We start from the raw sequence: 24,673 nt of genomic DNA on the forward strand, positions 1-24,673 counted from the left end.
CTTTTAAAAAACACAGCATTACAAATGTTGGCAAGGAAATGGAGAAAGCAGAACTCTTGAATAGTTGCTGGGAGAAATGCAAATTATTAGTGAAGTCACAGTGGAAAACAGTACAGTGATTTATTTAAAAGCTAGTACTGAACTGCCAGTTGATAGAGAATTTTATTTGTTAGTATACCCAAAAGGCATAAATCCATTGTATAAAGGAGATACTTGCTCTACCATATTTGTAGCAGTACTGTTCACAACAGCAAACACATAGAATTAACCAAGGTTTCCCTCATCAGATGAAGATATAAAGAAAATCTGATATATATTTTTATATATGTACATACATATGCACAAACACACAGCCAGAATACTATACAACTGAAAAAGGATGAAACCCAGGAGATGCAACTAAAAGACATCATTTTCCATGAAACCTGACACAAAAAGACAAATATCACATATTTCTTCCTTTATATTTTAAAAACTCAGCACCAACACAGGCTAACCCTAAACCCTGTCATGCCAGCATCCCATATGGGCAATGCCTCGTGTTCCATTTGCTCCATTTCTGATCCAGCTCTCGGCTTATAGTTTGGAAAAGTAGCAGAGGATGGCCCAAGTCCTCGGGACCTTACATCCATGTGTGAGACATAGGAGAAGCTGTTGGCTCTTGGCTTTGGATTAGTTCAGCTCTTGCCATCATGGTCATTTGGGGAGTCAACCAACAGATGCGAAAACTTCAGCTCTCTGTAAAAATCTGCCTTTCAAATAAAAAGCAGTAAATCTTTTAAAAATAAAACTTCAATTTTTTTAAATATTTATTTTTATTGGAAAGGCAGATATACAGAAAGAAGGAGATACAGAAAAAGATCTCTATCCACTGTTTCACTCCCCAAGTCACTGCAATGGCCATAGCTGATCTGATCGGAAATCAGGAGCCAGGAGATTCTTTCAGGTCTCCAATGCGGGTGCAGGATCTCAAGGCTTTCGGGGCCATCCTCAACTGCCTTTCCAGGCCACAAGCATGCAGCTGCATGAGAAATGGAACAGCAAGGATTAGAACCGGTGCCCACATGGGATCCCAGCATGTGCAAGGTGAGACCGTTAGCCATTAGGCTACTGCATGAGGCCCAAAACCTCAATCTCAACACAAAATGTTGATTATTAGAGGTTGGGAAAGATGGGAGTGATAGATGGAGCTTAGTTTTAAAAATGGGGGAAGTTGGATGTGGTAAGTAATTGTGATAAAGGCATAAATATTAATAGTTACTAATAGATGTTAATATTAATAGGGAAATGGAGAAAGCATATACAGGAACTCTTTGTATTGCTAGCTCACAATTTTTGTTTGGTACTTCCCAAACTATCCTGATAAAAATGTTTTTCAAAAACAGGAAACTCCAGGGAAAAAAGAAGCATACAACCTAACTAAACTGTGGCATGATTCTGAATAATCATGATAAACCACTTGAAACACACTTAGTTAGAATTTAACAACTTGGTGCAGCAAGGGGACCACATACTAAAGGGACCATGAAGCATCTCACAAACCAAGGAGAAGGATATTGTAAGACCGTGGGAGGGGCAGAATGTAAAAGTTTGGACAGGCTCAAGAAAAGCAGAGCTGTGTGAGGCCATGCTTGCCAACCTATGCTGTGCCTTGGGGAGTAACAGCATTCAACTAAAGGCAGAACTCTGCACTTGAAAAGCCCTTGTGGCAGGCTCCAGGGCTCGGTTATTTTTCTCTATCAGAGTGAACCATGGCTCAAATCTTCCAGACGAGTTTAAGGAATTCCATTTCCACTAAAAAATTTCCCACAGCTAAGTTTCTGATAGTCTATGCTTTTAGAGAATCAACTTCCTTAAGCTCTTTCATTTGAATACTGAATAAAAACAGTTTATAGATGCACAGCAATCCATCCATCACTGTTCTACACAGAGAGCAGAGGCCTCCACGTGTGGCTGGTGAAAAAGGAAATGCAATATTAATTAATCAATCTTGATGAAATCACTAAAAAGCAATGCTATTTACTGACTTTCACTGTTCAGATCTGTTCAAAGAGAAAATAGAATCGAAGTATTGTTACAGATTAGAATTTAAATATTAACAACTGATAATTCCAAGATAAATTTTCAGGGACCCAAAGATGGATACAGGAAATGGAAAAAGAGGTAAAGTGTAGGGTGCTTAAGGGATAACATACTAAGGATGCTAAACATTGTTTAGTTCTTGAAGGAAGAAATAAAACAATAACATAAAAATTTGGAATGCAGGGGGGCAAAGGAGAATTGTAATTTTGTAAATTTGCTAAATCCTCTTCACAACAGAGTCAGCAAGTATTTTATGAAAAATTCAAGAAACAGAATCAAGATCTATCAAATATTTAGAGTTATTATTTAGAAAAAGAAATCAAGACACATAACAAGTAGATGCCTTTGAAAAGTAAGAACTAAGGCTGGAAATAAGAAAGTTTGACCTTTCATCATAAACACTGATCCACTGATGCTGCCAATATGTATATTACTTAATAAAAATAAGGAGAACATATTTGGAGGAAGAGAGGTAAATCAGGTGAGAAGGCAAAGGGTAGAGAATTTAACCCTTGGGTGAAATGGATATGTACTCCTTACTATTACTTACCCATTCTCTTCTGAGGTTTTATTCCTTTTCTCTTTCACACTGTCACCATTCTTCTTTTCTCTCTCTGCAATTTCACCCTGATACACCCTGTCTCCAATTAGCCTGAAAAAACACAAGAGGCAGCTGTGTTGCCACCAGCTCACAGTTCCAAGCATACTGAAATATGGCTCTCATAGCCATGACAACCCTAGAAAATATTTTTGTTTGCATCTTGGATAGGCAAAAAGAACACATTCCATACCAGGGCACTACCGTTGAGTCATTCACTCTGTTCTAGGGCGACTTTCAACAGGTCCAAATGGGAAGCCCCATCCCCTGGGGCCTCTGTGATTCCCCTTGAGAAAATCACAAATCTGCTCAAAATTCCACAAAGTTTGCCCAGTGTGAACCTTGCCCAGACAAAATAAAACTAAGCCAAACATCTATCCCATTCTGCACATCTTTACTTCTTAGGTCAGAAGAACGACTCCTGGGCATTTGGCTTAGTGGTTATGATACCAGTTAAGACTATTACATGTCATATCAGAGTATCTGAATTCCATCCCAGACTCCACGCCCTGTTTCAGCTTCTTGCTGATGCAGATAATGGGAGACAGCAGGAATGACGGCTCAAATATTGCTGTCTACATAGGAAACATGGGTTGAGTTCCCATCTCCTTGCTACACGGGAGTCATTGTGGGAACTGAGGAGCAAACCAGTAAATGTGTTTTTTTTTAATAGTGCTTGTGTCTTTCTCTTTCTTTCTCAAATTAAAAAGAAAAGAAAGAGGTGAGGCAAAATAAAGGAAAAAAACAGGAGGAAAAAGATTTTCAATCAGTAAATCATAGCTGTCGCTCTGTCTCATTGCTTCATCTCAACAACATTCTCCTCCGTGATTTCTCCACCTATGCAAGATTTCCACCCAACTTGTTATCTCTACAATATTCACTATCTGAAATTATCTCATCATTAGTTTACTTACTTATTGGATCCACTGGAATTTCTGGAACAGGGTGATCTTGTACTTGTCATCGAAATCTTTCAATCCCCTGTAGAAGCCCTGGCCCACAGTAGACACTCACTCCTTTGGAAAGAAGGAAGGAAAGAAAAAGAAGGGATAGTAAAGAGGAAAGAGGACAGGCAATGTGTTTCACAGATAAGATGCTGACTAAGACGTCCCATTGCGTTTCAAGCCTGAATCCAACGCCTGGCTCTGGCTCCTGGTTCCAGCTTTCTGCTAACACAGAACTCTGAGAGGCAGTGGGGGATGCCTCAAGAACAAGACCTTGCAGCCATATGGAAGGCTCTGATTGCATTCCTGGTTCCCAACTTCAGCCTGGACTAGCCCAGGCTGATGCAGGTATTTGTGTACTGTATCCACAGATGGGAGCCTGCTTGCTGTCTTTCTCTCGCCTTCCCTCTCACTTTCCCTCTCTCTCCTTTCTCAAATAAATAGATAAGTAAATGAAATATAAAGGAAGAAAGATGAGAAAAATAGAAGAATTAACAAAAAAGCAAAAGGAAAAGAGAGGAGAAGGGGGTACATTGGGAGAGAAAAAAGAGGAAACCACTCACAACACCGTGGACCACACATCACTGCAGGTTCACCCTGACCTCCCATTCAGAAAGATTCTCTGTCCAGCATAACACCTACATGGTGAAGTTAGTGATGAAAGCCGCAGCTGGAATCTGCATCTGAAACTCGATCTCCTGGTCATTGGAAGCTCTGTTCAGCATTTTGCAGGAAACTGTCGTGAAGGCATACCGAGAAATGATGGTGGACTTCACTGAGAATTCAGTCATCAATGGCTTGGTTTTCTGTTGGAAGTAAAACACATAATACACTCTGTGATGGCACAGCATAATTCAGACAGTTGGGAGGTAGGTGTAAGTTGGTTTGACGTTGTTGTTTTTCCTTAAGGGAAATAATCTTCCACATGATTCCTTTCTATGATTTGTTTTGATTTCCCCAATTTTCACTCCTTGACTTTGCAAAATCAACATTGGGTGATCAGCCAATTCACAACATAAACATGTCTCTTTAGCTAACTTCAATGAATGGATACAGTGAAGATTTGCAAATTCATCAAAAATACACATTGCTTAAATATTCAGTAAGCTTTTGGAATTTAGAAGTAAACTATGTGACAGGCACAACACTTTCTATTATCAACTTTTAGGTCACACTTGCAGGATCACTAAATAAAGTGAAATATCATAAAGTTGTCTTAAGAAATTCTTACATATTTGATTTCACTTCAGTATACTCTTAAATATATTGCATGCCTGGGCTTCTCCACCAGAACTGCCAGCAGATTAATGTCAAATAGGAATCAATGTTGAACTCAAAAGTGTTTCTTGAGGAGTTAGAATCTAGAAACAGGAAAGCCCAAATGTCAAATTCATCCCCAAGGCTTCTAAGTTGTTCCGATAGTAACTCTACAGGGTTATCTTCCTAGCCCTTACAACAGTGCTGCATCTGATGGCAGCCCTTAGCAGAAGCCCCCAAAAAGAAACACTGATGAGGAAAACCCCTCCTAACAGAGCAATTTTCTAATTCCAGGAACGGGTTAAGCAATTGAGGGGATGTTACAGGTTGACTGTGTCCCCCAAAAGATTCAAATGTTGGTATCTTAAGCTCCAAGGTAATGATATTTGGAAGTATGATCCTGTAAACAGGTCATGGAGGTTAGGCCATCAAAGCAGGTATTCTGCCCGCATCAGGGAAATGCTAGACAGAGATCCAATTCTCTCCGTGTACTCACACCAAGTAAAGGTTATATGAGCATACAGCAAGCAGGTGATCAGGGGGAAAGCTTTCACCAGAAACTAAATCCTGCCAATTTTGGGCTTTACAGAACTGTAAGAAAATTAAATCTCTACTGTTTAGACACCAGATCTATGGCTATTTGTTATGGAAGCCCAAAGCAGACTAAGACAATGCATTCACCTACTATAGTCTTGGGACAGATAGAGAAAATAGGCACTTTATGCTGACTTTACAGATGGAAGGAAGTCAGCGTTAGTAAGGGCATGGGCATCTGTTGGTCTTGTCAAGCAAGTAATGGAGATGAGATCTGAACTCAGTCCTCCTTGCTCTGAAATCTACTCTTGGCACCGTTGTGTGAGGTGCCCCTGGGTGCCCCTGGGAGCCCTAGGTGCCCCTGAGCAACAGATGCTACTCATTTCTGCAGGCTCAAACCTCAGCCTGATCTTGGGCATACAGCAAGGTTTCAATAAATGATGAATAAAACTGGCTTACTCTGATATCATTGTACCCTATTCCATTGGGCCTGTAGCCTACCTAGAAATCTTTATTTCAATGCCTTCTACCTTATCAACTCACTTTTGCGTCTAAGCTGGATTTCAAAATACATACAAGACTATGAACTGTTGATATGAAAGCACATTGCTTCTTGAAATAAGGGTGACCAAAAATCCTACCTAACCACAGAGAAAAATTCTGCTAAAAAAAAATGTACTCAAAACATTGTCCTGCAAAGCAAAGAACAAAAAGTTTAAGAGATGTTTTACAAATGGTATTGGAGAAGTGGACATAAATATCAAGCAGACCTGAAAATATATGTAAATATTCACAAGAGGGAGTAGTGCCAAACCTGTGAGCATGATTAGAGAATGACTGATATATGAATACAAAAACCAGAAAAAAAATAGGAAATCTTAGAAAAATAGGCTAAGAATATGCCTATACTTTACAGAGTTGGAAAACAAATATATGGAGCTCAGTTTTCTAAAAAATGATGGAGGTTTTATTTTCAAAAAAAATCTAAGCATAAGAATATTTAAAATATCTTTGCTCAAAAAAGGAAAGAAATTCTGCAATTTAGTCTAAGAAATTGAAAGAAATTGTTCTCAAAGGGGCTGGAGGTTCCCCCAAATAAGCAGCATCAACACCCCCAGAAACATGTTAGAGATGCTTGCATCTGACTATGTCCCAAACTCACAGACTCAGAACCCAGAGAGACCCAACTGTCAGTGCCTGAACAAGCCAGTGGCTCTGATGTGTGTCAAGGTTCCAGAACCACAAGGCTATAGCCACTTAATAAGGTGAAGCTCTTCATTTATTTCTCATCTACAAACAGCAAGGACTTGACCAAATACCACAATGACATCCACTACTGAGATCCAGAGACTGAAGCAAAAAGCATGAATAAAACCTGAGGATTTAGGAAAATATTCCTGAATTTAGAAATCATTGGATTGTAAAATTTTTTTATGAAAAATCCAATCTCTTTATGATATCTGTCTTCTCAGAAGTGATTTGGATTAAATAGAAGTTTCAGGTGGAATTAATCTGTTTAAATGTTTCTGCAAAATGATCTTATTAAAAACATTTAATAAATTTCAGTTAAGACATTGAGAATTACATTGTGTATAGAATGGAAATAATCTAAACAGCATGGTAAATTGGTGGATTTTTTTAAAACCTTTTTTTTGTTAAAGATGTATTTATTTTTATTGAAAAGTCAGATATACAGAGAGGAGGAGAGACAGAGAGGAAGATCTTCCATCCAATGATTCATTCCCCAAGTGAGTGCGATGGTTGGTACTGCGCCAATCCGAAGGCAGGAGCCAGGAGCCCTTCCAGGTCTCTCACATGGGTACAGGGTCCCAAGGCTTTGGGCCATCCTCAACTGCTCTCTCAGGCCACAAGCATGGAGCTGGATGGGAAGTGGAGCTGCAGGGATTAGAACCAGTGCCTATATGGGATCCCAGCACATTCAAGGCAAGGACTTCAGCCGCTAGGCCATCACGCCGGGGGCAGTATATAACAGTATTTGCAATGTTCTTCCATACAAACTGTGCTTCACCTAATGATACAGTTTCTTCATCTTTGCCTATGTTCTAGTTACTTCATGTTACATAGCAAAGCACTCTAAGATGACGTGCTCTGCAACAACAGCGATCATTGTGTGCTCTCACGCTTTCTGTGGGTCAAGAATTCCAGAAGCGTTTGGTCAGGACTTCTGGCTTGTTGGCAGTCATTTCGTAGCTGGAGCTTAGAATAGTGGGCTGCTAAAGTAGCTCAGCTCTGGCTGGCATCTCTCTGTCTCCCATTGTCCCAAGACCCTTCCATGTGATCCTTCCAAATGCACAAGCTTAGTCTGATAGCATGAACAATCTCTTATATTAGACTAATTATGTGAGAACAAGATGCTGCACTGATCACGAGGTAGCTTTCCTAAACCTGGGTGGCAGTTACATGCTGGTTATTCCCTAATGTTTAAAATGACATAGAATTCTTTCCATCATACACTCTTGGTCAAGACAGTCACAGGATCACACACTCATGGGCGATGAGCACAGACCTTGTCCCTGAGGGAGGAGTGCAGCATCCAAGGGCTTCCATCTTTGGAAAATTGGATCTGCTACTGAACAAAAACATCTACTTGATTCTTTTTAAATAGCTCCATGATATTAAATTTTATGGGTGAATTATATTTCAATTGGCCTGACCTCTACCATCCACCAATCTTCACAATTATTCCTATTAGTGCTTGAACTTCCCTTCAGATCTCTACTTCTGCTACACCAAAGGGTGGGCAAACTTATGGCAGTTGGACCACATGATATATTACACATAGTTTTATTGAAATACAGCCACATCTGTTCATGCATATACTGTCTGTGGTTGCTTTTGTGCTAAGGTAACTTTGGTAGTTAGGTTCAGTCCTCAGAGATTGTATATTCTACATAGCCTACAGCTGCCAATACCTGTACCTTAAGAAAGAAGAAGTGTTTTGCCTATTAAAACAGATGTATCTCTGATAGGTTATTTGCATATTGTTGTTGATCGGCACATTTTGGAAAGAGATCACAAATTTTGTGGCCTGTGGACATTTTAATTTGACTTGCAGCCTTTCAAAGTTTTTCAAGTATAGGAAACAACATTTAGTACTTGGTAAAATTCCCATAAAATATCTCAAATGCTAATTTCTGGCTCACATTTGCTCAAGATCATCTTCAGGGGATGACAATGGTCATCACTTCAGCTCAGACTTATATTTCATTTGCCCAGCACCCATTTGGCCCTAAATGAGTCCTGCTGTCTAACTGACACTATGGCAAAAAGTCAGGAAACACATCATCACTGTGTTTTCACTAGAACTTTTCTTATTCCCAGCTTAATGTACTTGTTCATATCCTCTACTACTCTACATTTTAAGTAGCTGAAATTTGCACCCCCTTTTCAAACTACAGTATTCTCAGTAAGGTTGACATATTACACAGTGCCGCTAAGCCCAGGTAAGCCATCTCTGCTGTGAGAGAAGCAGAACTGAAACCTCCAGATCAGCCACCAGCCTGCTAAGGTCCACTGAGTAGCCTCCATCAATATCATCAACATAAAAGCCACCCAGCTGAGCTTTGCCCAATTCTTGCTCCACAAAATGATACACTAAAAGGCTGATGCTTTAACCTGGTGAGTTTCACAGAGGATTTTTATGCATCAAAAGAACCTGGGAATATACAATTCATCTCTGATGATATTTGAATTTACAACCCTACTTTGGTGTGACTTGTCCTTAGGTTGAATAGAGGCATTCCATTGGTTATTTCAAGTTCTACATGTTTCTGATCTCTACACATTATTTTTTTTAGCTTCGTAAACTACAAATCTCCACATTGAAAAATGTCCTTTATATCTTTTTGGTAGAAGTTATAGTGTAAATAAGAAAGACAAAGTATAAAGAAAAAGAGACACTCAAGTCTAGTCTCTTCACGTCACCAGTTTAGCCAAAGTCACTCACTACATGACTTCGCCAGGTCAAGCAAACAGAGGAAGTAAATTGAAACTCTAGACAATTTTTCTTGATTTCCAGCTTAGCTTTTGAAGTCTATTAAGATGATAATTTCTAGATAAGCAATAGGATACAAAATAGTCATTATTGCTGATTCAAAAGTTGCATATGATCTTCCTTTATCTTCTGTTGAATTGTAGACATTAAGGTCATTAAGATGAATGCATTCTTCATGGTTATCATATTGTGACTTTTTTCAATAATTTTTCTTATCAACCTATCAATTCCTCTACACAAAAGTAGCGTACTACTTGGGGAAACCCCTGTTAACTTTCCCCTTAGTTGAACAGAAGTTGACAGCTCTAACTACAGAGCATTCCAAGGGAAATATAGCTCCTTCAGTCTAGTCTTGGTCCAGGACTAATTTTAAATGATTGAAAATTGTCCATTGACACAACAGGATTATTTTCTGATGTCATGTTGCCTATTTCTTAGTAGTGAGATATGCAATAAATGCTGAACTTAAAACTTGATTATTAAAAGATACATGTCAAAAATATTCAGTACATTATACCAATTTTCATATGCCTTAAGATTATGGAACTAGTAGAATTTTCCATATTATTACATCAAGAAAACAAAGCATACTTTATGGGCCCAAGAGACAGGCTAAGAAATGTTTCAAGAAACTATTTTAGTTTTACTGCTTCATCCAAGTTACTGCTATCCCAGGAGACCCTTCTGTTACTTTTATACCACAGTCTGTCCTTTTGATGCAGCACTGTTGATCTAGAGTTTATCAGAATAGATTATATGCACATCTTTAAAGCCTCAATTACCCATCACTTACCCTACACCCTCTATATTTTGTCTTACCAACAGTTCTTAGCATAAAGAATAACCTAAACACACACACACATATGGTCAGTGTGGGGACATAGCAAGCTAATCCTCCAGTTGCATTACTAGCATCTTATACAGGCACCAGTTTGGGTCCACGCTGCTCCACTTCATTATGCAGCTCCCTGTTTATGGTATGGGAAAGCAATAGAGAATGGCTTAAGGCCTTAGACACCTGCACTCACTTGGGAGACCTAGAAGCAGCTCTTGACTTCAGATGGGCTCAGCTCCAGCCACTGTACAGCCATTTGGGGAGTGAATATGAAGATCAAAGCTCACTCTCTCTCTTTCTCCATCTAAATCTTTCAACCTAAAACTTTTAAAAACTACAAAACTTACAAAAATTTATAAAATTCAATTTTCTATATCTTGACAAAGTTAAGAAAAACATACATCCCAAAAAAGAAAAAGTAAGGAGGTAGTATAGTATTCCTTAAGCACTCTTATAGAGTTAAGTTTATAGACTTTAGGGAGGAAATATTACAGATAACTCCTTATCTCATGGCGTTTATAAAAGATTAGGAAGAAAATGCAGAATATATAAAAATTAGTTGAGCCTGTAAAAGTAAGAAGAAATTGTTTAAACTAGATATCGCATTTCCATTTGGTGAAGGAGAACAAAAAGAATGCTGTAAGACCACAGAAAATATGGAAGTGGAAATGAACCAGAGCACATTTCTGAAATGCTGAATAGACCAGCGTAGTTAGAAAATACAGTGCATTATGAGAAGTAAATTGGACAAATGGAGTCAAGAAGTTGCACACACACACACACACACACCAGAATTTGAAACTACAGAGTTCATAAAACTGGTTCTCAAAGGAAGGATGTGAAACAGTTGCCTCAAATTTTCCTTTTGCATAGTTCTTCAAAATCTAACGTGCTTCCCATATTTATATTTAGGTAATCATTTTGTTTTGAGATGTCAACTGGAAAAATAAGAGATCAAAAAAAAAATCCTGTGACATCATATGATTTCTTCATTATTTTTTCCTACAAAGACAAAACAGATGGAAAAGTCGTTTGAGCCAGGGAGTGTCTTAATTAGCTGGTCAGGGACTAAAGGTTTTTGGATGAATCATACCAGTCAAAATGAAGCCACCCAGAGGATGTCCTGAATTACCCAAGATGGTATCTGGAAACGTAACTGAGGAAGGAGTAGGCCACTATGTTTCTTCCTAGAAAGTTAACCTTTTGTTGTTTTGCTTTGGTCTAGAAATTCCTCAGTGATCTCTAGAAGGGATCATTCGGGGGCATTCTGATAGGCTCTCTCCTGAAATATCTCTGTTCTCCCTCATTTATACAAGGAAAGACTGGAATATGGCATTTCGGTGACTCTGGATTTAAAAATCTTTAGTAACCTTAATGCCTCTTCTTGAGAAAAATAACATGCTATGCTCTTATGTGAAGCAAGAGACCAGGATGCTTCCCTGAGAACAGTACTACCATCTTAGGGAAGTAATTTCACTGCTCTGCAGATATAAGACGCACCAGCTCTCAACCATCTGCTTATGGCTGTACCTTCTCTTCAGCAATGTTTCATATTTAGAAGGGAAGAAATACAAGATGCAATTATCACTTTTTTGCAGAAAAGGATACACTAGGACAGTTAGAACTGGGTCTGGATAATTCAATACAAGTGCAACTAGCTCTCTGCCAGGTAACCATGCCCATGCTCTACTGACAGGACTTTAGATGCCCTTGATGCTGTGGCATGTGGGACTTTGACGCAGCAGACTATTGAGCTCATTTGTTCCTGCAGAAAGCAAACAAATCCCCAGAGAGCACACTTTTTGTTTGAAAACCAAACAGTCCCACACAGTCATCTCCTCTATATCAAGTCAAGCCAGAAACTGGACAACAAGGACACCACTATAGCCCAGAGCCTGCTTGCTAGCAGCATAAATTATTTAATCCTTAATTTATTCCATACACTGTCTACTCAATCCTGCCCATAGGGGAGAGGGGGATAAACAGTGACCACATGCAAAGCCACACTTGCCACCTGCACCCTGCCACCTTCTACTTGTGCCTTCTGCTTCCCCCAGGTGGCACTGCATGGTATGTCTTGATTCCTGTTTCTAGGAGTCAGTGAGTATAAACTCCTTCCTTCATGACAATCATTGTGCCTGTCTTCCCACATCTGATGGCAACAAATCTGGAATACAAATATCAGAATTTCTGCTCTGAAGAAGCTGCCAAGACAAAGCTGCTGTGAGAGGCCAAACAGTGATCATGAATCCTATTAGGAAAATCAGCAGTATCTGCTAAGCATCATGCAATCTCAGACCAAAGATCATCCTGCTTTCCAAGCCATATGCAATTTGTGTGTGTGCAATCTAGACAATTTCATGAAAGGCATGAAATGCAGATAACCAATGCAGATTAAACTCAAGCAAAGCCCTGTGATCCTGGCAAGAGTGACAGAGGACCAGCTGTTTCCTTACATTTTCTATTCATTTCCTGAAATACAGAACATTCAGAGAACTCCAAGTAGTGGGAAATGTTAAGAGCACAGAACAAGAGACTCACAGAGTGAGCAAGGTTCGGAGAATGCAGGAGCATGATTATCCAGGACCTTAGATGCTCTTTGGGTTTATGCTACATGCACCAGAGAGCCACTGAAGACAACCATCTTAGAGAATATGTGCCAGGAACACCGCACAAAAGTTCACTCTGGTCAATAAAGTTCGCATTAAAATTCTATAGCACATATGAAAAGCGAGATTTTAAGATTAAAAGTCATTCTAAACCAAGGGTTCAAGAAAATCCAACTAAATCTGGTCGTTTACAGGCCATAAAGGAAAAGATAAACATATGCTACTTAAGAACATAAAGCTTTTATATGACAGCTGTGGGCATTTGATGCAGTAAACAGCTGCTCGGGGTACCCACATCCCATATTAGAGTGTATGGGTTTGAGTCCTGACCCTGGTCTTCATCCTGCTTTCCTACGAGGATACAGCCTGGAGGACAGCATATGATGACTCAAGCACTTGTATTCCTGCCACCCATGTGCAAATCTAAATTGAGACTAGGGCTCTTAGTTTCAGTGTGGGCCAGCATCAGCTGTTGTGGGAACTTCATGAGGGAAGATGAAGATTTTGTCTATCTCACTCTGTGTATTTTGTACTTCCTATGTTTAAATTAGGAAGGAAGGAAGGAAGGAAGGAAGGAAGGAAGGAAGGAAGGAAGGAAGGAAGGAAGGAAGGAAGGAAGGAAGGAAGGAAGAAAGAAAGAAAGAAAGAAAGAAAGAAAGAAAGAAAGAAAGAAAGAAAGAAAGAAAGAAAGAAAGAAAGAAAGAAAGAAAGAAAGAAAGAAAGGAGAAAGAAAAGAAGGAAAGAGAAAAAAGGCTTTTATGTAGCAAATAAAGTTAACAGACAAAGATTTTAGGAAGGCTCTTATAATTTGGAAGACACAGGATATCTTGTGTAAAAATCTTTGACAAGTTGAAACCTGGGAGATAAAAAATGCAACAGAAAGACAGTCAAAGGATCTAAAAAAGACAGTGTGTAGAACCACTCTGCATGTCTAACAACTATATTTGAAAATGTCCAAATCTGTAAGTAATCAGGGAAATGCAAGTTAAACAAAGAGATATCACTTGATAAAACAAAACGATTAATTACATTGATAGTACAAAGCAATCTGCATATTCATCATTGCTGAAAAATTGAATTAATACAGATAACATTAGTAGCATTCAAAAAGTAATAACAATACTTATCAAAATTTCAAATGCACATGCACATTAAATTAATAACCCTTTTACTGAAAAACTAAACCATGAAATAAAAGCATCCACACAGTAGAATAAACAAAAGCTTATTATGGCATTGTTTATAGCTGAGTAAATCTGTAAACAAATTGAAAGCTTAATCAATAATGGGATATAACAACATGAAGCATTATTCACCCTTTTTGTAAATGTGTAGACCCAGATAAGGTAATGCTGATGAGAATAAGGATAAGGGGATGTGGTGTTGCAGTGGACAGTGCCTGTGATGTCAGCTCTTCATATGAATGCTGCTCTGCTTCCAGTCCAGCTCCTTACGAATGACCCAAGAAAAGCAGCATCGGGTGGCCTGAGTTTTAGACCTTTGCCACTCACATGAGAGATCCTGATGAAACTCCTGGATCCTGGCTTTGGCCTGGCCACACCCTGGCCAAAGTGGCCATTTGGGGAGTAAACCAGCAGACTTCTATGTAAGTCTCTGATATAAGGCACCCTTCATGAAAAAATACAAGATCAATAGGTAAACATGCATGTATATATAGTCATCCAGAGTAACGGTATTATAGAAACTGTCATATCGAGATGTGAAGATACAAAGCAGTAACTTCCAAATCAAAGATGGACTCCCCATGGAACTGTTAACTATATCTCGACAATAGGATTCTGGACTCTGCCACTGTCCATACCTACGATGTCAAGATACACTTAAATAGCAAAATGATGGACTTATGACTGCTTTTGAAGGACTATTGTAATAATACAGGAGAAATCAGTGAGAGAAGGGACTGAGGGGGAAGAGGAAATCACAGAGCCAATGGAACAGTATCATAAAATAAATTAACCAAAAAAGAAGGTATCAAGGAATAGAAGAGACAGTTTGTAATCTTGGAAGAATGATTACTCAAGCTCTCTGAACTTTAGTTTTCTCTTCTGTAAAATATTTTAAATGTTATTTTAAGAGTAATTGAGTTCTGACACATAAAGTACATGACCACCATGTAGTATACACTCAGTAAACATTGGCTGTCTTACATCCCCACTATGTCAAAGCAATGATCTGAAACCTTACATATACCAATGTGTCAGATTCCTCATCCCCATCTCTCACTGCTCTTCTGTTTCTCTGTGGCATTGGTCATCTTCTCAATTAAGAATTGGCCTCTGACGTCTATCTGCACCTTTCAGAATTCAGTCTCAATGTTCATTATTGCTTTATCTCCAACACCAAAAACAGGACTGGACAGACAGCAGGCAGCCAAAATAACAAAACCATTGAATGAATGAAGAAGCTAATTCATAAATTTGTAAGAAAAGCACATGAAAAACCTATGTTCTCAATAGCTCCATGTTTCCATTAAATTTTAAGTCTTCCTTAGATTTACAACCCTTCATCATGAATTATAGGGATCTCATTCTGAGAAATGAATCTCTTGGCAATTCTGTTGTTGTGTGAACATCACGTGACTAAGAAGGCTACCATTTCACCAGCTAATATAATGTTATATTGACCACTGTCATGTATGTGACCAGTCATTGACAAAGTATTGCTAGATTTTGATGCATTCTTGGGGAACTGTTCTCCGTGAGTCAGACATACGTACACACTATATTAGCAGAGGCACTTGCTGTCTTTATTCTGAAAAATCTTTTCAAGAATGTTTGTATAATGAGCATCCTTTGAAGCCAAATGATTTCTGCTTCAAGAGCTGAGGGAGAGTAATCTAGAATAATAAAGGAATAGCTCCTTGCAGGGACAAAGATCAGGTGGACACTTCCTCTCATGTAATGTAGCCAATAGCTTCAGGGGATGTCATGTGGCTCTCTAACGTCAACTGGGAAAGGCACACATGTTCAGACTTCTGATGCTCTAAGTATCCTAGGACTGTGAGTAAAAGTCACCCTTTTCTGCAGTCCAGGAGTCTTCTATTTTCTGCCAACATCCACAAGAGGGTAACATATGATCATGTTAGCGGGAAATCAAAGTAAAATTTCCTATGCTTCACAAATGTTGACATGTTTATGTACATATATGGCTATCCCATGATTTTGTGAACATGTATAAAAACAAAAAATTAATACTTGGCTAACAGAAGGGAAAATAAATGGAAGAAAGAAGGAAAAGGAAGTCAAACATAAAATAAAAATAAAACAGAGTCACGGTATAAACAAATATGGGAATAATGATATCAGTACTAATGAAAAACCTGAATTTACTCACACACCAACTAGAGGTAAGCATGTCTTGGGTCAATATCTCACCAGAACCTGAAGGCAGGACCCTATGTTTTGCTATTTTGCAACATCCACTATCATAAAACAGAGCTAAAATGGTTTCAAATACACTTTCAGAATCTTGGAATTTTTGCCCAGCTTCCAATCTACTAGCTTCCAAGATGCATTGAGCATCTGCCCAATTTCCATCACCATAAAGCTTAAATATATAAATGTGAATTCTGGTTGCTTTAATTTCTAGTAGCTCACAACAAAACCTTCATTTCCTAAATAAGAATAACATTTTTTAAATGTTATGTTTAGAAGGCTTAAAAAATTAAACTTCATGTTTTATCCTTACAGTCCTACTAAAATAATCAAATCTCTTTCCAGAAACAAGAAAAAACACTTAACAAAACCTTGTGAAAGAATTGGCCATGCTATTTCACAATAGGATTCTTCCACAAACAGCTTGAAAAGCACTGGAGGACCATAAACAAAGTTGGTACTAGATTCAAGATAAACAAAAGGATGAGCAAACCAAATTGCCTTACACCCAGAGGATACTTACCAGCCTTTGCAACAGCCTCACTTGCCTGGGGACCCTAAGGCCAGCCTACAGAAACAAAAGAGACATGAAACGTGATTGTGAGGTATAATCCACCCAAAGGACTATCCATCCTGAAAAGCTGTTTTGACCTTCTATAAGTTTGTTCCCAGGCCTCACTTGGCATTCATCTCTCTCCACCTGGTTGACTTTAATCCATGAGACCACACCACTTACTCAACTGCACATTGTCAAATCTGTTAGAGGAGAATGGATGAAATGACAAGAATGACAAAATTATTAGAATACGCGTATTCTGTTCCCTCCTCATTTTTGACTTGAAATTAAGCCTTTTGTTGTTGTGTCTATTGCAAAAAGGAAAGCTACTCAGTCTTAATTTGTTGTGCTGACTATTGAACCCAAAAATTCCAGGAAAAATTCTGCAAGTAAAACTGAATCTATTTTGATTTTTTTTTTACTGTTTTATTTTAAAGATTTATTTTTATTGGAAAGGAAGATTTACAGAAAGAAGAAGAGACAAAGAGAGAAAGATCTGATCTTCCATCTACTGGTTCACTCCCCAATTAGCCACAACAGCCAGAGCTAGGCTGATCCATGCCAGGACCTTTTTCTGAGTCTCCCACATGGATGCAAGGATGCGAGGACTTGGGCCTCTCCAAAGTCATAACCAGAGAACTAGATTGGAAGTGGATTGTCAGCACCCATATGGGATCCCAGCATTTGTAGGTGGAGAATTAAGCCTGTTGAGTCACCACATCAGCTCCTCTTACTGTGCTTTAATCTGTGTTTTTTTAAGATTTTTTTATTAGAAAGGCAGATTTACAGAGAGGAGAGACAGAAATAAAGATCTTTCATCTGCTGGTTCACTTCCCAACTAGCCATAACAGCCATGGCTGAACCAATGTGAAGCAAAGAGCTGGGAGCCTCTTTCAGGTCTCCCACATGGGTGCAGGGTCCGAAGGCATTAGCCCATCTTACACTGCTTTCTCAGGCCACAAGCAAGGAGTTAAATGGGAAGTGAACAGCCAGGACATGAACCGGCACTGATATAGGATGCCAAGGTTAGAAGTGTCAGATTATCCAGTTGAGCCATTGTACCAGCCAGATGGATGGTTTATTTCATTTTCCTACATGCAGAGGAGTGACATAAGAAGGTGAAAAGTCATCTTTGCTTTAAAAGATAAATCTGAGATGCCTCTTGGGGTATCTGTGTCCCGTATTGAAGTTCCTGGGTTAAAGTTCCAGCTCCACTTACAATTACAACTTCCTGCCAATTTTAACTCTGTCAGCTAATGACGATGGCTCAAGTTTAGAGTCAAATTCTAAGACCATGTGAGAGACACAGGCACAGACCTGGTTGCTGTAGGTGTCTGAGAAGTAAACTAGCATCTGAAGGGTATCTCTCCCTCCCTCCATGCCTTTTTCCTTTCCTGTTTCCTCCCTTCTCTCCTCTCTCTTTTGAATGAGTATAAATCTTCAAAAGGCAAGAATGAATTTCGATTAAAATAAATATTCAATGGTTACTAAATATTACTTTGAACAAATCTGTTTTAATAACAGAAATGTAAAATGTTCATATTATATGTAAAACAGTCTGACAATGTAGATCAAAACTCAGAAAAATAGACCCTGCATATTTTCAAAACAGTTTTATGAGCTATAGTTTATACACAATGAAATTCATTCATTTAAAATGCATAAGCAACTGTTTTTACTATATATACAGAGTTGTGTAATCATGACCACATAGATTTAGAACATGTTTATTATCCCAAGAAGTAATCCCGCAATCTTTTGCTACCATCTTCCAATTTTCCCTTAACCCTAGCTTTAGGCAACCACTAATCATCTCTCTCTTGAGGTTTTGCCCATTCTGTATGTTTCATATAAATGGAATCATACAGTATAAGATCTTTTATGAATGGTACTTTTTCACTTAGCCTAACATTTCAGGGTTCATCCATGCTGTAGCCATGCATTGGAGATTCATTCCTTTCTGTGTCTGAATAATATTCCATTGTCTGGATACACAGTACTACATTTCATGCATTCACACTTGATGGACATTTGGGTTACTTCCACCTTTAAGTTATGATGAATAAGATAGAACGTGAATGAACATTGAATGAGCTCTTACAGTCAATCCTTTGTGTTGGAAATATGTTTTTGTTTTTTCTAGAAGTGAGATTTCTAACTAACTTTTCGAGAAACTGTCAATCTGTTTTCCAAATAGACTCACATTTTACATTCTCACCAGTATGTATTTTTCTCAACTTAGGGATTTTGTTTACAAAAAAAAATTACATGGGGAAATCAGTAGAAAAAATTTCTTGTACAAGGAAATTCTTTGTAACTTTTCAAGCAGTTTTTTATAATTGGAAACAGCCTGAAATATCCTTTTTTTTAAAAAAAAAAGTGGTTAAATACATCATGATATATTACTTTCAACACAGCTGTTGAAAAGGGGGATGCAGATCTGTGCTTACAATATCAGCAATGTTCATTTCCCTGGGCTTCAATGCTGTCGACCAGATATTTTTCTAACTCTCTGCCAGGAGGATTACCCTTTTGGGGGTGGGCGGGGGCCACACAACTATATCTGGTGAGTACGTGATTAATGTAAGTGGCATCTATCACTTCTGAGACAAGAATTAAATTGCAGATGTTGCATGCTTCACAGCTCTTCTGCCTCTGGCACAGTAATTAACAACATTCAAATGGGAGCTGCTCCAATAAGCCCAAATTCACAACTGACTGTAACATGCATATTTGTTTCAGTGCCAACCCAAAGCAGACGAGTAGTAAAAGCAAGAAATATAAGCTTGCTATTTTAAAAACTGAGGTTTGGGGCTATTTGTCACACCAGCACAACCTAGCCTACCCTAACACATATGTTCATGACATGTTTTGTAAATGCTAAAGCAGGTAACAAGATGCTATATTTAACATGATTCCATTTGTAGGAGAATAAGTGTTTTTCAGCTGTAGACTGTGCATCAAAATGCTAATGGATGTCATCTTTGGATGATTGAGTTATCTTTCTTTTAATCTTCTATATATTTTTTCTGCTCTTCACAAATAAGCATATATTACGTCCATAGTGGAAAAAGAAGAACAATAAAGATATTTCCATTCTGAAAACTGAAACTACAAACAGAAACTGCTTTAACACCATTTTTTCACTTCTTTCTGGGGAAAAAAAAAACTTCACACTAGTAACTGCAGATTTTATAATCTTGAGCCGTTCTGGTGTTTCCAATATGATAGAGCAAGAATGGAGTGAAATAATACAGGGTTTAGCTTTGACAACCACTCTGACTCCAATGAGAACCAAACAATTCTCAAAAGGTGCTTTTTCCTGATTTCTAAAATGAGGTGAACTGTACAAGAGGCCCTCAAAGGAATTCTGCAGGTTCATTTGAGGCCTTTCCCTCCCTAAACTTGGGGAGTAGACTGGAGACCACTTGAAACAACTATAGTCAGAGGGCAGGCCCAGCCTCTCTCAGGTATTAAGTTCTGTGCTTGATCTAGAGTATTTTCTTTGAAGTTTCTTCCTTTGTAAAGTGGGTTTTGCAATCAAACAAGCAAGCTTTGAGAGCAAGAGAAGTTGGTTTTTTTATATTTGAGATGACTATCTAACATCTCAGGGGATCACTGTGGCTACACTTCAGTCCAAGTTTAAACTCAGACTGACCCAGAATCAAAACATCCAGGTGCATGCAGATTCCTGGTGCCAGTCAGAAATACAAGTGAAAACGGCACCAGTACCATCATCCTTGTTTTCAGTTACAATTTCCTAATCCTTTTTATTATTTATGTGATTTCCCATCACCTAATAAGAAACTGGGGGGCAGGACTTGTGGACAGAGAAATAAGAGACTTCAACCTTTAAGCACAGTCATCGTGGAGCTTCCATCCATTTGCTTGGGACCCAGAATCAGAGCTGAGGGATAATTCAAACAGAACTCTACGGTTTCAGCAAGCTAAACTTATTTATCTGATGTAAACCACAGTGTTTATTAAGAAATATATGCCACAATATTACAGCAGGTTAAGCTTTGTTCGAATGTCAGTTCAAGTTCGGGCCACATCACTTCCAATCCAGCTCCCAGCTAATGTACCTGGGAAGGCAGCAGAAGATGGCCGAAGTACTTAATCCCTTACACCCACCTAGGAGAGCCACAGGGAGACTCAGGCTCCTGCTGCCTTTCAAATAAACAAGCTACAATGTCTAATATCAAGGACCATAGACTTTAACTTAAATGTACATACGTATATGTACATATGTTTGTTTATATATATTCATAACATAATAAATAAGGTGAATTTTATGTTACAAAGAAAATGGAAAAAAAAGAAAGTACACTACATTTAAAAATTTTTTTTAAATTTTATGGTACAATTCCATAGGGTCTAGGATTCACTACATTCTTGGGTGACCAAAAATTCTTTGTGATGGAGACACATGTAGGACTAACTGTGTGGATGTTTGCTGGATAGGGATAAAAAGGAACATTCAAAATAATCAGTGCAGGACAGAACTATAATTAGAAATAACCAGCTTCATAGATCTGCTGCCTCTTTATCCACAAGGGCCAAGCAGCATTTTGAACCAGAAAATAAAGCTTCTTTAGCATATCAATGACGCTTATTACAACTGTGGAGTTTAGAATCTTCATGTTCAGGGTTAGCATGATGATATAATACATTAAGCCTCTGCCTGTGATTGACAGGATCTCATATGGGTGCCAGTTTGTGTCCCAGGTGCTTACACTTCCAATCCAGCCCTGTGCTTATGGCCTGAAAAGGCAACAGAGGATGGGCCTCTGTACCCACTTAAGAGGTTGAAAGAAGCACCTGGCTCCCAGCTTCAGCTCAGCTCAGCTCAGCTCTGCTTTGACCATTGCAGCCATTTGGGGAGTGAAATAGTGGGTGGGAGACCTCTCTCTGTTCCTCCTTCTCCGTAAAAATATGCCTTTCAAGTAAAAGTAACTGTAGAAAAAGAATCTCTATGTTCACCTCATTACCAAACCAACACAATTATAGATTTTAAAATGTTGCAAGTGCTACTTCAATATTTGCATTTGAGTGATTGAAGTCCTATTTTCTCCTGAGATCTATCACCATATCATATCATGATTAAGAGAGAACAAGAGAAATATCTTTAAAGTATTCCAAGAGTCTATCGATGAGTAAAAACATGACTTGGAGGGGAGGAGCAAGCAAAATTCTGGAAGACATCCTCTCAGGATGCTCTAATGACCCAGGTTGGTAGAAAGAATGAAGTAAAGGTATAGTTCATTCTTTTTGAGCTCCATCACTGGGTCCAACTGCCCATCACAAAGCAAAGAAATGCTACACTTAGGCTGGCCTCAACTGAACTTCTCCAACAGACTATAGACATAAGTTCCTACAAGGCTCCATGTGGGAACTTGACCTACCAATTGGCCTCTACTCAGAGAATATTCTGAAAATCTGAACCTGATCCTGGAACAAAACCAGGTTTAGATGTTAGAAAGTCATTTGAGATCTCATTCATCATCAGGGCTGAGTAGTTAGTGTGGGAATATTCCCAATTGGGTAATTCTGTATCACCTACACAACACAATTTCTTTCTTTAATATTGCTGCAAATTGCTAGGCTATTGACTGCAATATGGGGTGGCTACCACCTCAGGAAGAGGAGAAGAAATTTTAAATTTGGGCTAAAATTCCAAACAATTATCAAGCAAGAGGTTAAAGCCAAAGAAAGAATTGAGCTTAGACAAGCTGTCATGTTGCTTTTGCTGATTTGCGAAAAAATAAGAGAAACAGACTTGCAGAAAAACATTGTAGTGGTTCAGGACAGCACTCTCCCTTTGCCCCCAAAAAGGTCCAGTCTTTATCCCTTGTCCACATCTTAGTCCTAAATCAATCCTGCTGTTCCTTGGACCAAAGTGTTACTGGCATTTTTAACTACAATTCTGACAGCATGTTAAAATTTTCATATATTTGAGCATGGAAAGCTTTAGGAAAAGTGCTAGTTAGGAATACGGAGTTGTATCCAACTCATCGCCTAGTTGTCAGGACTCCCCCACCCTTCCTCTCCACCTCCAAAAAATGAGCTATGGCTATTTGGAAAGTGAGGAAATCTCTGGAATTTCTCCCACAACATTTTCTTCCCCCATTCAACTCTCCAATTCGATTGGAATCGTCATATCTGTGCACACAAGGGAGACATTACTGAGGGATCTGTAGCTCACAAAAATCTTTCATTGGCTTTTTTTTAAAAGCTGAAAAAAAATAAATTGTTTTGATTCTCCATTTTCCTCCAAAATGCAAAGATTCTTGAATGAGAGTTTACAAAAAATTACAAGTGCTGGATTTCTAAACCAGGAAACTAGATTCATCACAATAGATGCTTGAATTACAGCAAATGTGTATTGGTCTATGTACCGTGAGCTTCATAGCTAAGTGCCAGGAGTTACAAATAGCAATCACATTTAAACAATTAAACCAAATTTTACATATGCGAGTGACTTCCTATTTGGAGAATCCATGGAGAGGGAGAGCTCTGACTTTGGCAGTCAGTGTGGCTGGGCTCTGGTCCAGGCTGGGCACAGAGCAGCTTGTGCGTCACTTCCCCTGGGTGAACCTCCCTGACTGCCTTTTGTAAAGTGCACTGAGATCTTGTGGCAGCAGTCACAGCTTTAACTATGGTGGACATAAATAACAAAAACATTCACTGTTTATTTATTTATTGGAAAGTCAGATTTACAGAGAGAAGGAGAGACAGGGAAAAAAATCTTTCATCCACTAGTTCACTCCCCAAGTGGACACACTGACCAAAGCTGCGCCAATCCAAAGCCAGGAACCAGGAGCTTCTTCTGGGTCTCCCATTCAGGTCCAGGATCTCAAGGCTTTGGGCCATCATTGATCGCTTTCCAAGGCCACAAGCAAAGAGTTGGAAGGGAAATGGAGCAGCCGGAATATGAACAATTGCCTATATGGGATCCTGACACATGCATGACAAGAACTTTAGCCTCTAGACTACTATGCTGAGCCTGAATTAAATATTTCTATTGAGTATCTTATTTCTATTACTTGGAAGCTAAGAAAACATAAGTTTTAGCACCTATTACTTGTGGGGCCAACACTGTAGCATAGTAAGTAAGACCACTGCCAGCAATACCAACATCCTGTATGGGCACCGATTTGGGTCACTGCTGATCCGACTTCTGATCCAGCTCCCTGCTAATGCACCTGGGAAAAACAGCAAATGTGGTTTGAGTGTTTGGGACCCTTCCAACCCTCATGGGAGGTCTGGATGAAGCCCTTGGATCTTGGATTGAGTAGCTCAGCACTAGCTATGGAAGCATCTTGAGAGTGAAACAGCCAGTGGAAGATCTCCCCCACTCTCTGTCTCTCTATCTCTGTAACTCCTGACTTCAAAGTGAATAAATAAATTTTAAATTTAAAAAAAAAGAAAATCTATGATTTGCAACAAGACCCTAAAAAGGGATCATTGGTGTTTGTCAAATTGCTAAAATGTGCGATTTGTTGTTCATTGCTTCTCATTCTAAATAAACTTTCATCCAAGCACTTAACTTTATGCCACAACTTTACATTCTTCAATAGAGCCCTGCACAGTGTAGAAACTTTACTTCCTTCCTAAATCCAAATCCACCCCTACCGGCGAGATAGAATTTATGAACAACTCGATCATAGAGATGTTGAAGCTGAGACTCAGTGATTTATGTGCATACACACAAGTGGTTAGAGCCAGTAACTGCCGGAGCCTGCATTTGAACCCAAGCAGTCTGGCTCCACTTAAGTCCTTTGAAAAAGTTCTGTGAAACTTTAGGGGTATTCAACAACTAATAGCGATTACTATTTAGTAAGCTTC

The 24,673-nt window shown here is 38.8% G+C and overlaps 1 protein-coding gene across 1 annotated transcript in view; it reads right to left on the reverse strand.

Moving 5' to 3' along the window:
* Window positions 1–24,673, reverse strand: part of ITIH5 (inter-alpha-trypsin inhibitor heavy chain 5) — an 84,663-nt gene that overhangs the window by 56,377 nt on the left and 3,613 nt on the right. Inside the window, exons 2-4 of the mRNA XM_040968298.1 lie at window positions 16,793–16,837; window positions 4,267–4,430; window positions 2,633–2,734 (exon numbers count right to left, since the gene is read on the reverse strand). Coding sequence (XP_040824232.1) covers window positions 2,633–2,734; window positions 4,267–4,430; window positions 16,793–16,837 — 311 coding nt within the window. The remainder of the gene's footprint in view (window positions 1–2,632; window positions 2,735–4,266; window positions 4,431–16,792; window positions 16,838–24,673) is intronic.

The sequence above is a fragment of the Ochotona curzoniae genome, unplaced genomic scaffold (genome assembly GCF_017591425.1).
Source record: "Ochotona curzoniae isolate NIBS_2020 unplaced genomic scaffold, NIBS_Ocur_1.0 scaffold_4683, whole genome shotgun sequence".
In the NCBI taxonomy this organism is placed as follows: Eukaryota; Metazoa; Chordata; class Mammalia; order Lagomorpha; family Ochotonidae; genus Ochotona; species Ochotona curzoniae.